The sequence below is a fragment of the Anolis carolinensis genome, chromosome 5 (genome assembly GCF_035594765.1).
Source record: "Anolis carolinensis isolate JA03-04 chromosome 5, rAnoCar3.1.pri, whole genome shotgun sequence".
Classification (NCBI taxonomy): domain Eukaryota; kingdom Metazoa; phylum Chordata; class Lepidosauria; order Squamata; family Dactyloidae; genus Anolis; species Anolis carolinensis.
The window spans coordinates 175,583,651-175,602,294 of NC_085845.1; the positions used below are offsets into that span (position 1 = coordinate 175,583,651).

General features: G+C 37.3%; 1 protein-coding gene across 11 annotated transcripts in view; it reads left to right on the plus strand.

The window, feature by feature from the left end:
- The window catches only part of rbfox2 (RNA binding fox-1 homolog 2), a 244,094-nt gene that overhangs the window by 97,305 nt on the left and 128,145 nt on the right, over positions 1-18,644 (plus strand). The window contains exon 1 of one of the 11 annotated variants that reach the window (XM_062982991.1): positions 12,737-13,240. The exons of the other annotated variants lie outside the window; for them this stretch is intronic. Within the exon in view, the coding sequence (XP_062839061.1) occupies positions 13,196-13,240 (45 nt within the window). The 5' untranslated portion in view covers positions 12,737-13,195. Of the gene's footprint in view, positions 1-12,736; positions 13,241-18,644 lie in introns of those variants that run through there. 11 annotated transcript variants of the gene reach the window in all.

Here is an 18,644-nt window from a genome sequence, read left to right on the forward strand (position 1 = left end):
CCGGAGGAAGAAGCGCAGGAAGAAGGCTTTCAGAGGGGAGAAAGGCTACCTAACTACTAATATAGTGTGTAAATATTGAAATAAATATAACACCCCTACTTTGCGGAATTTCACTTATTACAGGTGGTCCTAGAATGTAACCCTCGCGATAAGTGAGGGAACACTGTAAATACATTAAAATGGCGTTTAAAACTCACCCCCGCCCCCAATCCCATCCACTCTCCCCAGAGCCTCCCCTTACCCTTCTCCAAAAGCCTGTTGGTAGAGGAAGTCTTGACCTGCTTGCAGAAGGCCAGCAGGGATGGGGCCATTCTGGTTTCTCTTAGAAGGCAGTTCCACAGCATAAGAGTGGCCACCGAAAAGACCCTCTCCCATGTTCCCACCAAGTGTGCTTGAGTAGGTGGTGAGACCGAGGGAAGGCCCTCCCCAGTAGATCATAGATGTCTCCCAGGTTCATAGAAAGAAATCTAGGATAATTTGAATTGATAGAGAGATCACTTTTGCTTTCTTCTGTCTCCAAACTTCTCTGTCAGTGTAGGAATGTAATGGCATTCATCCCTCCAGCTGTGATATCCGCTTCAGAGTTATTTATTCTAAAGTTGTTTGGGATTTGAGTAAGGCAACTTCACTCCCTACCCTCTATTATCTTTTCTCAGCTCTTCTCTTCAAACCTCTGGAAACTTTAGCCATCTTAAAATTGGGCTTACAAATGCTCTTGCCCCATGCTCAGACTGAAGATTTGCAGTGAGGGAGGGAGCTGTAATGCAGAAAGGCTTACACTGCCCCTGTAGTGTCAATATTGAAAGACAGAGGTGTGCCTTATGCCAGTTTGGATTTCAAGCTAGACATTTCCTATTTAGAACACCGCTGAGGCTACAATAAAGGTCAGTCAACTTAAATTGTTTTCTTAACCCCCTCTCCCACCCCAAGTCCAGTGCTCAGTTGCATATAGCAGCAGTCTGCTCTGTTGATATATATGAATACACTACTGTATAACCACAGACACACCAAAATCGTAGATTTCTATGCACTCTTCTGCAGAAACATTCCTTCTGCCACAGAGAAAGAAGACACCCTCAAATTACTGTCAACTTATAGTAACCATATGGATGTAATAGTTGTCTTTTAGGCAAGGAATACTTAGAGGGACTTTCTCCAGTTTCTTCCTTGGAAATGTAGCCTACTGTACCTAGTATTTGTGGGTGGTATCCCATCTAAGTATTAATCATAGCTGGCTTTGCTTAGCTTCCAAGATCAGACAGAAATGTACCAAGATGTTGCATTTTATATATGTTCTGGAAATTTCCAAGCCTTTGTCTGATCTTTTGTGGATTTCTATTTTCTTTTAGTTCATAAACTCATGCTCCTTTGCGCTGTCAAAGGCTTTCATGGCCGGAATCACAGGGTTGTTGTGTGTATTCTCTCCTGATGTTTCGCCCACATCTATGGCAGACAACCTCTGAGGATGCCTGCCATAGATGTGGGTGAAACGTCAGGAGAGTATACTTCTGGAACATGGCCATAAAGCCCGGAAAACACACAACAACCCTCATGCTCCTTCGTTTTCCTACAGAGATCCTTGAGTATACAGTTGGTCTTCCCATACCCATGGATTCAACCAACCGAGCCTTGATAGTTTTTAATTTTTAAAACCCCTTGATTTTGCCATTTTATATAAGGACACCATTTTATTATATACAGGATATCCCTGAGATACAAACATCCAACTTACATACATCTTACAGCTAAGAATTGGAGTGAGACAAAAGGAAGTGAGAGGGAATCTACCCCTAAGAAGGGAAACCCACTCCTGCAAGTTATCCTTGTTTCCACAATAATGTAAAATTGTCAAAATCCAGTTGTCACAGGGACAGAAAGTGAGGTGAAATCCCTTGAACAGAGACACAGACGGCAAAACAAACATTACAGGGATATTAATTCTTCCCTGTGATATACAAAACTAAAAAATGGCAGGAGTTACACTTTAAAATGTACCTATTCTGATTTCTATACAAATTTGATTTAAGAACAAACCTACAAAACCTACCTTGTTCATAACCCAGGTATTGGCTGTAATGAAAGTTGAATTTCTACGGATTTTGTTATCCATGGGTGTCAAAGAATTAGTGTCCCAGAACCTAACCTACTTGACCTTGAAGGAGCTGGGTGTGGCCGACGGCCAACAGGGAACTCTGGCGTGGACTGGTCCATGAGGTCACGAAGAGTCGGAAACGACTGAAAGAATAAACAACAAATTTCACTTTCAAATGGATAAGAACTTAGTAACTCAGGTTCTCTATTAGAACCATTTCCTGAGTTTAAGAGAGTTGCCTCCTGTCAAGGTTGCTTTTGGAATTAAAATGTCCCAAAGAATTACAGTTAAAACCAATTAGTTGTGTATTCCTCTTTTAAGAAATGATTATGTGTCTCCTTCTGTCTGTTGTCATCTTTTGCCTTTCTCATGCAACAGGGAAGATACTTAGTCCACACTGTCAGATCTTGCTCATTAATATCTCTTCCTTCTAATCCTTAATGTTAGAAGAGGAATTAAAACTTCCTCTTGCCTCCCATTCAGAACTACTGTAGACCCATTCAATCAATTGTTGAATAATGAGTCAACACCTAGATAAATCAAATTGATTTAATTAGTCTATTTTAGTTAGGGCTAAAGTAGGATTTAGGGCATTGGAACTGTAAAGTACCATTGTATATAACCTGAGAATTCTCGCATGGAGTTGTATGAGAGATTTGTTAAGTGCTTTGAACATTTTGTAGAAATACTTAAAACATGTGTTAGTTTTAGTCCAATTGTTAGAATATTCAAATAGGAACAGAATTGTTTCTGTTTCACTTTTGATATTTCCACTGCTTAGCATAGTATTGACTAGTGTGTTCAAAAAGTAAGCATAGTTTGTGAATGCCCTTTATTCAGTGACTACCTTTTATTGTTGCAGAATTTGCATCCAGTATCTGTTACACACTAAAATAATGTTGACAAATTACTGTGTATAAGCTACCAGTAACTGCTTTTTAAAATTTGATTATTTATTGTATGTTACATTGCTGTTTCTTTTGTAGGACACTTTGGATTACTTTTATTTAGCAAAGTAAATTTCAGAAATAAAACAACTAATGGAATTAAATAAACCCCTTGCCAGCACAGATTCTTTTTAGCTATAAGGGACCTCTTCTTAAATGGGTATATGAAGAAGCAATGAAAGTAGCATTCATTAACATTGTGTCCCTAGTAGGTCCGTGCAATTATTTGGCTTTATGGTGGTAATATGAGTCCCCTTGGGGAGAGAGGGTGGAATATAAATAAAGTTTTATTATTTATTACACTTCATGCCATAGATTTTATAATACCAGTTGCCAAAATTACTTCTTTTCAAATGTTTGTAATATTCAACTTATTTTGGATGATTGGTAGCAAATGTCGGCTTTCTATGTATTCGGGAAACACCTGAACCATTTGTGTTCTGTAATTTAAATTGGTGATTTAAGAAAAATCTTGTTTTCAGTTACTGGGTTGTCTTCCTGTGTACTAGATTTTAGGCCTCTAGCATAGTAACAAGAATCATAATATTAATGTCCTTGATGCCTTTCCTTCTCTCTTTTTCTCTTACAAACTCGAAGCAATATGCAAACACAGATTGTCTTGCTTAAATGATTTTAAAAACTTCGGTGTATTTGATCACTTAGATTTTCATAAAATATGTTTTATGAAAAATGTTACTACTTGTATTTCATCACATAATAGTTCCACCTCCCTTTTTGGAATGGCAAAAAGTATTTTTTGTTTTCCTCACATAATAGTCGCACCCACAGTTGATGGGTGTGACTGTTGTACAAGGGGGCAACCTTTCCTAGATCAGAGTTCACCCACCCGGTTATCTCTTCCCTCTGAGCTATATTGGCTTGCTTTGGCCTAGTTGCTGCCAGCTGAGGGAAGCCCCATAACTGCAAAATTATTTCCTTTCATAATAGTCACCCCCCCCCCCCCCGAAAAATGTGACTAGTATGCAGAGAAATACAATAATTGTTAATCACGCATTCAGTACTACAGATCCCAACACTAAGATAAAGTGACTTGGGCAGATAGATAAATGGTGTGATTGTCATCACCCCCTGTTGCTTCTCCCCAGGAGCTGGTATGCAGAAGTAAATTGCTTCTGTACTTGAAAGCTAATGTGGATCACTGTGAATGTCTCTATCTGGTTCAGTATCTAGTTCCTGGGCGAGACCAGCTGTATACGTGGCTTTATTTTTTCTATTTTTTATGATTGCAGATATTTTTGGCAAGTGCTACCCTCCAGAAGTCCTCTGATGTCTACATGAAATGGTTCAAATTTACTTTTTGTCCTTCCCCTCTTACTGAATGTAGCTTTCTTATTGTTTTCCTTTTCAATTAATATAAGAGCCCTGCTGGATCCAGAACTTGGAAAATCTAATTTATTGGACTATAAATCTCATGTACATCTAATCTGGAATCCAGCATTCCACAGTGGTGCACTACTGCAACATTTGCAAGCAAAGCAAATCCTTCCAGTTGCGGCCAAATTGCTTATATATCACTTGAAAGCCAAGAGGTTCCATATAACCATCATGACTCGTTACCACTGATAGACTTATCCCTCATAAATTTGTCTGATTCTTCTTTAAAACTGCTCATGTTAATATTCATTACCATATGTTACTGCAGAATTTTTATGCTCTCTATTAGATAACACTTTATTTTGTTTGATCTGAATGTTCATGTGATCAGTTTCACATGAAACTGGTAGTTTTAGAAGAGAGGGGAAGACTTCAGTCTTTACTTTGTCCATACTAAGCATGATTTTATAAAGCTCTGTCATATTCCTTTCCTGCATTTGATTTTCTTTTTCAATTAAAATACTCCCAATTTTATAAGATACTCTAGCCATTTCATAATCTTTTTTTTCTTGTATCATTTGTATTGAGAAGTTTCTTTTAAAACATCAAACATCAAACATAAAACATAACACGACATACGGCAGGGGAACAGGGAAGGAAGGGCAGTAGGAAAAGTGTGTCTGGATTAGGAATTGTGAGAGGGGATATACACTAGGAATGGGGGGTGGGGTTTGACTTCCGATCTTTGTCACTAATCATTTATGTTCCAATTAGATAGTTCTTATCATCTTTTCTTAAGGTAGTCTTCAAAGTTTGACCAGTCCGTGGCTCTTATAGCTCTTCCGTTGCTCTTTCTCATTAAGAAGGTAAGTTTGTCCATATCCTTTATTTCAGTCAATTTGGTCAGCCAGGCATCTTTCGATGGGGCTTTCTCACTTTTCCATTGTTTTGCGATTACCATCCTTGCTGCAGTAATAAAAAATGTAAATAGTTTATCTGTATTTAAATCTATATTATCTAATTCATCATATAACCCTAGCAGGAGGAGCTCAGGCGTCTTCGCAAAGTTTGTGTTTAGAATTTTATTACTTTCGTCTAACATCATCGTCCAAAATTTTGCCATCTTTCTGCAACTCCACCACATATGGTGGTACGAGCCCACTTGAGATTTACATTTCCAGCATTTATTATTAGTATTTTTATACATAAATCCTATCTTTTTGGGGGTTAGGTACCATCTATGCATTACTTTCAGCCAGTTTTCTTTCATGTCCATGGAATACGTGTATTTAATTTTTTTCCTCCAAATCGATTCCCACTCATGTAGGGAAATCGGACGGCCGATATTCTTTGCCCATTGGAGCATTGCATTGGATATTCCCTCTGCTTCTAATTCCCACTCTAATAATTTTTTATACATTATAGATATAGTATTCTTATTCAACTGGCAAACTCTTTCCCAGAAGCCCTGTTCTGTTTCAAAACCTTCAGATTTATCATTTCTGTACATATCTTTGATTTGGAGATATTGGTACCAGGATACATTTTTATTAATTGGATTTCTTGCATTTCTTTTAGCTGTGGGGGGTTTCTTGTGTTCGAAGTTATATTCAATATTTCTTTATACGTTGGCCATTTAAGCCATCCTAAAAGTCTACGGTGATTGGCTTCTAGAGGGGAAAGCCATAGGGGGGTTCTAGTGTGGAATCGTCTTTTATATTTATCCCAAATTTTGATTAGTGCCGATCTAATAAAATGATTGCCAAATTGTTTTTCTATTTTGAATTTATTATACCATAGATAGCCATGCCACCCTCTCCGCAATTCATAACCTTCCAAATTTAAATTTTTTATCTTTTCTAATTTGATCCAATCTTTTATCCAATTAAGGGCACATGCTTCGTGGTATATCTTTAAATCTGGAACTCCGAATCCTCCTTGTATTTTTGGTGAGATCATTGTACTATATTTAATTCTGGCTTTCTGTTTTTTCCATATAAATTTCATCAATGCCTTTTGCCAGTTTTTCAAAATGCTAGCTTTCCTAATAATAGGGATGTTTTGGAATAGATAAAGCAGCTTTGGAAGCACATTCATCTTGATAATAGCAATTCTGCCCAATAATGACACATTTAAGTTACTCCATTTGTCCAGATCTCTTTGAATTTCTTTCAATTTAACTGAATAGTTTAAGTCTAGCAACTGATTATTTTTAGCTGAGATCCAAATCCCTAAATATTTTATTTTCGCCGGGGTTTCAAATCCAGAGGTTTCACCAAGTTCCTTCTGCTTTACTTTAGACATATTTTTCGTTAAAATTTTAGTTTTGTTCATATTAATTTTGAAACCAGCCACATTACCAAATTCCTCAATTTTCATTATCCATTTCTGTATATTCTGTCTTGGGTTTTCAATAATACAAATTAAATCATCTGCAAAGGCTCGCAGTTTATAATTTTGCTTATCGAGCCTAATACCTTGTAAATTCTCATCTTTATTAATTGCTTTTAGTAGCACTTCCAGTGCAAAGATAAATAAAAGGGGTGACAAAGGACACCCCTGTCTGGTTTCTTTATTAATTTTGATCTTTCCTGTTTCTTGACCGTTAATTTGGATTTTTGCCCATTGTTCCTCATAAATACTGTTAATTCCATTTTGAATTTGTAGGCCCAAATCTAATTCCTGTGATAAAAATTTGAAGAAGTTCCAATTTAAGTTATCGAAGGCTTTCTCAGCGTCTAAAGCTAGGAAACCTACTTCTTTTTGATTATTCTGTTCGAAATATTCAATTGCGTCTACTATTATTCTCACTTTATCTTTAATATTTCTAGATGGTAGGAACCCCGTTTGATCTTCCCCAATCCAATCCATCAAAAAGTTTTTCATTCTATTTGCCAAAATTTTTGTAAAGATTTTATAATCTGAATTCAATAATCTGATTGCCCTTTTCTGGACTTTTCCATCTCAAGATGCGGTAATAGATTGGACCTTACAATACTTACTGTGTATGATAATGGTTTAAGGATATTATAATAACAGCATTTTATTTGCAGTCTCTCTTTGAATAATCCTTACTATAAACCTCCCCCCTTTTTGGTGCTGTTTTACACTAGGCCTCTTTCTACACAGTATACAATACAGATTATCTGCTTTGGACTGGATTATATGGCAGTGTAGACTCATATAATCTAGTTTAAAATGAATAATGTAGATTATCTGCTTTGATAAAGAGGATTATATGGCAGTATAGAAGGGACTAGGTGACATTTCAATTAGGGTCCCTTCTACACTGCCATATAAAATCCAGATTATCTGCTTTAAACTGGATTATATGGCAGTGTAGACTCATAATCCAGTTTAAAGTAGATAATGTGGATTATTTGCTTTGATAATCTGGATATTGTGGCAGTGTTGTGTAAAAGGGGCCTAGGTTGTCTACTGTGATCTCAAGGTCTCTTTCTTTTAGTCACAGCCAATAGAGACCTCATTGGTAGATATATAAAAACACATTTTCTGCCCAGATGCATACATTGTACCACATTTTTTCACTCACCTAGTTTGAAAAAAGCAATTTTGGAGCATTTTTTTTCAAGTGCTCACCGTCCAAAATGATTTGGTACCTGTGAAGTTCCAGAGTGGTTGCGGTGTATCAAGATTTGTGGCTTTTTAACACCTAACACCTATATTTATTTAAAACACTTATATAACAACAAACAGCAACAACATAAACAGAAGATACCTAAAATGGGCAATGCCACCACTCAGCTTCATTAACCAATTGAAAATGCCTGGAAGAACAAGTAATTTATGAGTTGACATCAAAAAGATTAGAATACAAGTAAGGAGGCAGGCATTCACTAACTGAGACAGAAGAGACTTTCTTTCTTATTCTTATAATTTGTTTTTACATATATTCACATAATTTAAAGTTGATACATAGAGAATACATTCTTCTGAAGCTTTTAAGAGACAGCCAGACTAATATAGGGAGAAGCATGTGTTCAGTATTTGGGCGCCAAGTCATTTAGCACCATGAATTGGGCTCAGAAATAATTAAGTAATTATGGTAGCAATTTTAGAATATTTGGGAGGCTGACAAACCAGGGGCTACTGAAAAATACTTCTAGCCACTAAGGCCAGTTGGCTCAAAGAGTACCCCTAAACTATATACCTGTTCTTCCAGAGTTGGTGCAGAGCCCCAGTTTTTAACACATTGTCTACTTATCCACAGAGTTTCTATCTTGTCATAATTCAGCCACAGTTTCTTGTTTTTCATTTAGCCCTTTATAAAATCAAGATCATGGCTCAGGAGCTGTACAGTCTCATAGTAACTCAGATGACAAGAAGAAATAAAGCTAAGAATCCCCCAAAGGCATGGCTTTAGAGAGGCTTTCCTTAAAAGTCGCTGCACAATTATCTTCTTCAAGGCAGCTAGTACTAATCTCCCTTGTAAAAAGGCATGAAACCTTTTCTTGAATCCACCTGGTCTAGCTTTCTCCAGTTCTTGCTAGGTGTCAGTAACCAAGATAACCAAGTATTTCCAAGCATTCTGTGTATCTCCCTCAACCCCAATACAACCTCACCTGTACTGGACGGCTGTTTGGACACTTGCACCCATATTATATAGATGAAAGTGTAATGTGTTGTGTTCAGGGTGAATATGGAAGATTTTATCCTGAAGCTGCCTAGAAAACTGGTTACAGCAGAATCCTAGATTCTGTGGTTAAGAATGTTTCAGATATTATTTTGATTTGGCAGATACACATACACATAAAAAAGATTAAGTATTAAGGAAAATTAAAATGCATAAATATCACAATATTTACATTACAGCTTAAAGGTATTTTAAAAGATGATAGTGGCCATTCATAGAGCAGTATTGATGATGATGTGAACATCCTGGTCATCACACATGTAGTGGAATAATATTCTGCAATTAGTTTTTAGACCAAAGATAATAGAACTGAATGTTTTGATTCAGCATTTAACACAAGTCTCACTTTGAAGTTCCTTTATAAATGTATCCAGTGATACATTTGAACCAACAGTACTTGGTTAATTGCACTTTAGGAGGCCCAAATGTCACCTCTCCCATAGAGCTTATTTTATATGCTCTTTTAATTATGATCTTTCTTTGCATATTTGCTTCTGTTTTTATGATTGTATATGGCATTGAATATTTGCCTTTTTATATGTGTAAACCGCCCTGAGTCTCTTTCAGGAGGGTGCGTGGGTTTGAAATAAAATAATAATAATAATAATAATAATAATAATAATAATAATAATAATTATAGTTTATTCTAGCACCGACCTGCATAACTTGTTAGTAGGTTTAGCATCTCTCTTGGGGTTTACAAGGAGGTGCTTTTCCCTCAGAGCAAGCAGCAAAATAGAATAGCCTTGATTTCCTACCTCCCTCAGCATGGTGGCAAATTGCAGTCCTTTTCTAAGGAAAAGAAGTGCCTCAATTCTTGCTTCCACTGCCCTTCCTTTCTCTTTGCCTCTGGGTTGTCTCTGTTGTCTCCTGCAAACTGCACCATTCATTTTCCTTGCTTGTGAGGGAAAAACTTAGCTTTGATATGAAGACCCCTCAACAGCTTCATAAAGGAAATGCACAATTTGGAATTGGAGGGTTTGCTGCTGGCTGAGAAGAACATGACAGGGACAAAGAAAAGGGAAGAGTAGCAAAGGCGAGTAAATTTTAACATTACCTGGGGCTCAAGATTCTACCCAGCTCCTGGTCGAAAAAAGACTAATACTCCTTAAAATTTCATCCCTGCTCCTCACTGCTCTAACTTGAATCCAACAGCCTCCCTGAGATCAGCACTTCCAGTGTCCTGACAGGTGGCATTCTCTTTTCCATGGGTTAGTTTGTTAACATTGGTGCATAGAGAAAGGAAACATGTAGAGGTAAAACACTTTTTTTGGGGGGGGGGGGGGATAACAGGTTCTAATTACTACTTTGCTGTAATGCTGTATGTGACCACAATTTCTAAGACTTGGACTCAGAGCCTCTGTGGGCTGCATCAAATCCTTATGAGGGTCGCATCCAGCTTCGGGCCACATGTTACGCAGGCCTGTTCTATCATAAGCTTTTCAGGACTCCAGTTTACTCCATCAAATTGGGAATAGACATATACAATTGGCGCTCTGTATCCATGGATTCAAACAAACACAAGATGAAAATATCTGAAAAAAATAAAATATATATTGTTTTTGTTACAGGTTGAACACTACGCTTATGTGTAGCTCTGCTGTAGCCACCTTCCATTTTGCAGATTCTCAGACATTCAATGGCAATTGTTAGAGTTGTCCACTATCTTATATAAGGGACGGTATTTTATTACATTATTGTGTGTGTATAATGGAAACATACATGGAATATAGTATCCACAAGGGGTCCTGCACCCCAACCCCAGTGGATACTATAAGGGTCCACTGTATACAAACAGGAGGTAGGAATACTGAAATGTAAATTCCACTGGAGGTTCCTTTGTTCACAAATGGCTACCTTAAGCTTGATGATAATGTTTTTAGAATATTATTTTCTCCTTGTTTCTAAACATTTTTCATTCTAATATTGGATTTGCATCTATTTATACCTCTACTGAAGACCCTGACATCTTCATCATGTGTCAAATGAAGACTGACAAAGCTGGTAGATGGCTATCCCATTGAAAAGCTTAGCAGATGAAGGATCAGTTGATGTTACTATTGGCATTAAATCCCATACCTATATATATGTGTGTGTGTGTGTGTGTGTGTGTGTGTGTGTGTGTGTGTGTGTGTAGTTAGTATATAGGTCTGTTGTGGGGCCTGGCCTTTTTGGATCTCTGTTATTTGGACTTGGTTGCTTATTATTGCTTTAGGTTGAAGGACTCAGCACTATTTGTTTTTATGTGTAATCAAGTCAGCTTTGGACTTATGGCAATCCTATGAATGAGATACCTCCAAGAAATCCTATTACCAACAGACCTCTTAAGGTCTTAAAAACTCAAAGCCTTGGCTTTCTTTATTAAGTCAATCCATCTATATCCAACTGCTCTGTAAATCAGGGCAGGGCTATTGCTTAGTCCCTATGAGAAAAGAAGCATCATTGCCCAGAAAGAGGTGAGAATCATTGATGAGATAGAGGAATGGTTTAACTCAGTGTTATAAGTTAACCATATAGTTGTGAATCTTAGCAAAAGGGGCAAAATTATGGGTTTTCTGCATCAAATAACTTAAAAGGCATTGCTTTAAGTGATTGGAGAGCCTGTTCTTGAACATTCACTGTAAAGAAGCATTGGGTGGGGATACTTTGGATGCATGATCATTTTGAGCCCAAGTGGTCTTAGTTGCACAAATTGTATTTTACCAGTTAATGTTGTTACCCCCCTTCTAGATGTAGATAAATTGGTTTCATAGATTTTGCTAGTCATAGGCAAGGATAGTAAGTGATAATGGCCATTGCTCTCAGAAACCTTAAAAGTATCTGGATCACCCATTTAGCTTCAATTATTTCCCTGTTCTCATAAATGTGAGGAGATTGAGCAGCCAGAGACTGCTTAAGCCTTGCAATGCACAAAATACTCAACACCCTGGAATTTAATGTTGCATAGGACAGCCCGAGCTTCTTTTAAAGAGTAAAATATATCTTAATGTATGTTGCTTTTGCTGAAAGTGTACTATCCATACCCCACTGCTTCCTTCAGGCTGCTTTCAGCCTTCTATGAATTACTGGTCCGATCTCAAATTTCAAATAGCGCACATGACATCCATGACTCCAAAAGCAACTTCTGAACCTGCTGGTCTTTGTCAGATTAATTTAGCATCTGTCCATGTCTGTTAGGGCTCCAACATCCTCTTGTAGGAATGTATCCATTTGGAGTGGTACAAGGAAGTTTTCTAAAATGGGAAGAGCAGCTGGCTTTTCCAAACCTAGCCCCCTTCCTCACCCTCTCCCATCTTCTTTGCTGACGGCCAGAATTAATCCTCCTAAGTTTGACTGGAACAGCTGAGAGCATGCATCCTGCATAACTTAAGGCCTCTCAGTGGATTCAAATTGCTTTCTTCCCTTCTCTCTCTCTTTCCCACTTCAGTTCTGATTCAAGCAGCTGTCTCTGTCTGGGTTAAATGCAGAGAGAGAGAAAAAGAGAGAGGGGGGGGAGAGAGAGAGGTGTTAACTGATACGATCATATATTTGGTTATGTAAAAAAAAATTCCTTCATTGCAGATATCAATGTAGCATTTCTCTTTTCCTTCCCTCTGCATCGTCTAAAGGATTTGCTATACTAATCCGAGCACCTGTCTCTCCCTGGGACAGTTTTAAAAAAAAGAAGAAAAGAGGTCTGGGGGTGGAGGGTGAAACAGTTCCATATGCTTTTGCTGTCCTAGATTGAGTGTGTTCCCACTGACGCACCTAGTGCCCAAAACGTATATCCTTTTGGCTCTTATGTGCTTGCTCGCTTGCTGCCTCCCTCTTTGCCCATTACTGCATTCCCTTCTTCCTGGCTGTCATTCTGCTTGCTTCTGGGAATTGCAGGACAGTTGCTCGTTTTCAGTTTAGGAATCCTGATATAAGAGCTTCTGTCGTTCCATGTGCATTTAGGTTTAGCAACCCTGGAGCTACTGGGAAAGGCAGAAGGTTTGAAGCCAGTTAGACCGTTTATGTATATTTTGAGCTAAGCTAGTATCAACCTGTGTATAGACCCAGAGGCCTGAGCCAAGTATTGCACCGCACTGCCAGGGACCTGTGTATAAGACTGCAAGAGGGGGAGACGCAGACTCAGAGTTCCTGTTTCTTTGTCTGCCTGCTGTGCAGCTGGAGAACCCTTTGGCTATGTATGGTGTATACTGTATGGATTACCAATACCCAGTTGTGCAGGTAAGCAGAAAACATCACAGCTCATTGCCTCTTTATGTTGTGCATGATCCCCATTGAACAGTATTAGTTCTCTTTGCTGCTTTGAGAGTGTTCTTTTTCCAAGCTCAGCTATTTTGGTGCAGTATAAATCCAACTACACATTTTCAAAGGTACTTTTTTGTTTACCTTTTGCTGAAGTTATAGCTGGAGAGATGCGGGTCTTAGGGAAAATATTTTATTTGATATTTTACTTTCTTTGCATTTTTAAGGAGTAAAATGTTAATACTGAAACCCATCATCTGGTATTCTATGAAAATTTCTTATTGGTTAATGAGTACTGCATCACTAAGGTACATGTGACTTGACGATACTCCCTGTATAGTTCCAGCAACCAGAAGAATAGCATTTTCATCTAGAACTCACTCACCATGTGTACTGTGATCTGTTCTATCTTTTTGTTATTTATGTCAATAGTAAATGTTCAAATCAAATAAACTGAATGGTTCTGTGTTCAATATTCCTGGTGTTTGTGGGTGTTTCTAGGTCCTCGAGTGTAATTTTATTGCATGCTTCCAGCTCAAATATATTCAAAATAAGAGTGAGCTACTATCCACAATTTCAGGTATCCTTATTTGTGCGTATGCTTTGGAGCATATACCCCGCGGATACCAGGAGTTGTACTGTATAGTCAAAATGATGGGTAGTGTTTGATTATATATATTTACTTAATCATTCTTTCTCCTCTTTTTTTCTTTTTTTTTGCAGTTCCAGTATGGGGATTTGGTATTCTAAGTGTAATAAGGAGTTAGTCATTATTTTTAGAAAATTGGAGTTAGGCTTGAGTATAACAGCTTTTTGTTTTGGCCTAATTCAGTTGCTAGTTTCAACTAGAGTAGGCATTTAAATTAACTGCTGAATGGTAAGTCAACACCTAAGCATCTTCTATTGCTTCAATAAATCTACTCTACTTGGGACTAACATTTGGATTTAGGGCACTGTGTTTAATAGGAATTAAGGCATGTGAAGGTAACTGAAGTTGCTACTTCAATAGTGATCACAAAGAAGGCCACTGCATAAGCTAGCTTCAGTTTCCAGAAATTTTATGGTGTTTCTTTTTTATTTTTATTTCTTCTCAATATCGTGCTTTCTAAATGTGCTGCATTATATCAGCTCTCTTTATAGGTGTACTTCTGTGCACAATCACTTGAAAGTAAATTCTGTATGGGTAAGCATAGGGGCGTGAAGCAATTATTTTATTCACTAGAATGATCCCTGGTCCATTGTAATGCTGTATATCATTTTCTGTGATAGTGCATTTGTCCCAATCTGAGAGGCAATCATACTGAAGAACTAGGTCAGAAGGAATACATTTGTAGTAATCTAAAGATTTCTAAAGTGATCAGGTGGTGCTGCACTTCATTCTGAACTGGTAGTGAGTTACTTTGACTTCATTTTATTTGGGAAGACATTTGATGAGACAGAGTAACCTGCTATGTTATGTTCTTCTGCTTCTATTCATCTATGTATTTCTTACATTTTTGTTATTGGTGTATTGTCACACAGTACTGAATACATATTTAGTGGTACCAGTTATATTCTATGGGATATCTGATCGAACATGCTATGTTTAATATCACTTTACTTATGAAGTTACATCCAGATACAGGCTTTTAATTCTTTAAAGCTTTTGGGGGGCTGCCCATGCTTCATTTTCCATGTCTACTGCTGTTACGATTGGCTAATTATTGAGATTTGGAGGAACAAAGATCTGTCTTAAGCCACTGCTTGCAGAACTGTGGGATCAGCTATTTTGAAGTAGTTCCACAAATTTGATACTTTTTGAATACTTTCAAAGTGAAATTTTAAAAGGTGTATGTGTTGCATATTAATATATTGTGTACTTCAGGTCATTCACTTCTATATTAAGTGTGTCTGTTGATTGCTAGCATTCTCACAAATAATCAAGTTATTTAAACTTGTGTCTTATCTATACAAGTTAATTATACTTGTGTTCAGTATACTTGTGTTATACTGGAGAGGAATAAGAGTCAGTGACCATAATGGTTTGAGCGTTGGGGAACTCTGGAGAACAGGGTTCATAACCACACTCAACCATGGAAACCCACTGGGTGAGCTTTGGCAAATCACACTCTCTCAGCTTCAAAGAAAGGCAAAATCCCTTCTGAACAGATCTTGAAGTGAAAGAAAGCCCCATGATAAGTTCGTGTTACGATTGCCAGAAGTCAGATTCAACTTCAGGATGCACAACAACAATTTATTCTTGGGTGTGGAAATGTATTGCAGATTTATAATAATAATAAAACTTTATTTGTATTCCGCCTTATCTACCCGAAGGGACTCAGGGCAGATTCCAATCACAAAAAGGCAAACATTCAATGCCTGAATAAGACAACCAATATACACATAATAGCAAAAAAGAATAACCCAACATATAAAAACTTAACATCTAAAATTAAAATAAGACATAACCTATCAAATAAATTATATCAACATAAAAACAAAACATCAAACAGAAGCATCTATTTGATTTAATCCTCATTCTTTGAGCTGGTACAAAAATATAGATAATAGAAGTGAAAATTTAGAAGACCCACAAGGCAAAATTAGCTTCAACAAAAACGTTGCATATTTTGGTGAGAAAAAAAAGAATTAGTTCCTGGTTCACCACCAAAGGAGGATACATATATTTATTGGAAGCATTACACTTGGTCCTTTAGCCAAAGAAATCCTGGGGCAGCTTGTGCATTTGTGTGTGTGCCTTACAGAGATTTGACTTGATAGTTCTTCCCCCAGGTTCCTTATTTAAATAAGACACAAGAGTAAAGAGATGGGAAGGAAAGATGGGTCAAATTAAGTTCAGCAGCACCTAAGTCCAGCACAATGGAGGTTTGTTAGACTTTTTTTTTACTCCTTTAGAGACCAGAGTATTAGTAATTGGATGGCTGGAGGGAAGGTGCAATGAATGTGTTTGGCTACTCTTCTCCCTCTGAGCAATAGCAGTGGGAAATTTGGAGGAAGGGGCTCCCTATCTTTAAAAACAAGACAGTGTGAGTGATGTCTAGATATATCTGGACAGTACAATCTGAATAGTACATAGTGTGGAATTCTAAACTGTATTAGATTATCCACTATCCTTCTCAAATTACTGTCAACTTCCCAATCTCTGTTGAAGAGAAAATGCTTCAGATGATATCAAAATAGTATATCGGAAAGCCCAGAGCCTGAACAATATCTGTCAAAAGCTTGATTATGATGATGATGATTATTGCCCACTCTTTGAGAAGGATGGGGAAAGGTTAGAGAAGGAAATAAATGTAAGGATAATTTGAACATACTATCTGTAATCCTAAACATCTCCTTACGAACATTAAAATATTTCTCAATCGTTCTGTTTTTCAAACATTTCATGTTGGTGACACACTTTTTAGACATGCAAAACAGTAATTCAATTTTACTACCAAACTGGAGGTTATACCAATCTTTTATAAGAGACTAGCTGTGCCCAGCCACGCGTTGCTGTGGCGTTGTCTGGTGGTGTTGATGAGAACTTGTTGAGGTAGTGGTGGTATTGAATGTCTGTTGTATGGTTGTCTTTATGTTTAGTATGCATTTGGTTGTTCGTGTACTGTGAAAGTGGTGAGGGTAGAGGGGGTCTATGTCCGTGTGTAGTATTATATAGTACAGTAGAGTCTCACTTATCCAAGCTAAACGGGCCGGCAGAAGTTTGGATAAGCGAATATCTTGGATAATAAGGAGGGATTAAGGAAAAGCCTATTAAACATCAAATTAGGTTATGATTTTACAAATCAAGCACCAAAACATCATGTTATACAACAAATTTGACAGAAAAGTAGTTCAATACATAATGTTATGTTGTAATTACTGTATTTACGAATTTAGCACCAAAATATCACGATATATTGAAAACATTGACTACAAAAATGGCTTGGATTATCCAGAAGCTTGGATAAGTGAGGCTTGGATAAGTGAGACTCTACTGTATTTATACATTGTCCATGTGTTGTGAATGCTTGGATTGTGTCCTGCTGCATTGATTATAAATGGGTAATATAGCTGTGTGGAAGGGCCTTGAGTTTACACTGCCATATAATCCAGTTAAAATCAGATAATCTGTATTTTATAGGCAGTGTGGAAGAGGCCTGAGGCCTAACTGTGCCTGTCCCCTGTGCTGAGTAGGTTGCTAGGAGACCAAGTAGGCAGAGTTTAGTATTCTAACTGGCAGCAATTGGATAAAAAACAATTATTCCTCACCCTCTAATTAGGACTTTATTTTTCTTTTCTTTTTGTTGTATGAACGTAGAGGCATGGATGAGGGGTTGTGTTGCTAGGTTTAGTGTTTCTGGGAAGTGTAGTTTTGTTGTTTTGTCCTAGGCCGATTTTTTTTTATCCTTTTATATATATAGATATGGACACATGTATAAATTGTAGTAATAAAATGTATGGGAACACATCTCATGAATATCTTTCATTTATATTTTTAAAAAATATTAATTTATTTCTTATTTTACATAGATGTTTCTCATTACATTTGAGCAACATACCTACACACTGCAGGTAAGTCACAAACATGTCATGATACAGTTTGGAAAGCTTTTTTTCTGACTGCTAGGTTGCAAAGGATTGTGTTATGCTTTTGACATAGTGGTCAGTTAGGATTTTTTTTCTTCAAGATTATCAGTATTTGAGTATCCTCTTACTTGGAGCAATGGATATTAGCATTCTGCCTAAACGAGTTGTAAAGTACCTGTTCTGCTGGTTATGCAGAGATGTTGGCCATAGAGTTTCACTGAAGGCCCAAGAGATTCCTAGAGAAGAATTTCAAGTTTTAAAAATAGTTTTTTATTCATTTTGGTACTTTTGTGTGGGGGTTCTGAGCCCTTAGCGGTAGCAAATATAGAGGGCTGACTGTACTGTCTCCTCTGTGATGGTCAAGGTTACTCTGTTCCAATCTTCTGTTTATTTTGAATTAATAATACATCACCAATCTTTGTCACCCATGAGTTCCTTACAATAGAAAAATGAAAAATGAACAATAAGAACAATTAAAACATTTCATCTTAAAAAAACAAAAGTAAAAATCTAGTTTAAAAAAACAGATGCAATGAGAGTCAATAGGCCCTCATACATTATTAAAAGCACAGAAAAACAGAAAAGATAATAAAGAAGATGTCACATACTTGTGCTCTGAGAGTAATTTTTTAAAAGGTTCAGGTGCCAATCTCCCAAAGCCCCCCTCCCCCCTTCCAGAGCGTAAGAACATTTAGGCCACAATACTGTTAGGATCATTTCCATGCTGCTGCTCAGTCGTTTAGTCGTCTCCGACTCTTCGTGACCTCATGGACCAGTCCACGCCAGAGCTCCCTGTCAGTCGTCACCGCCCCCA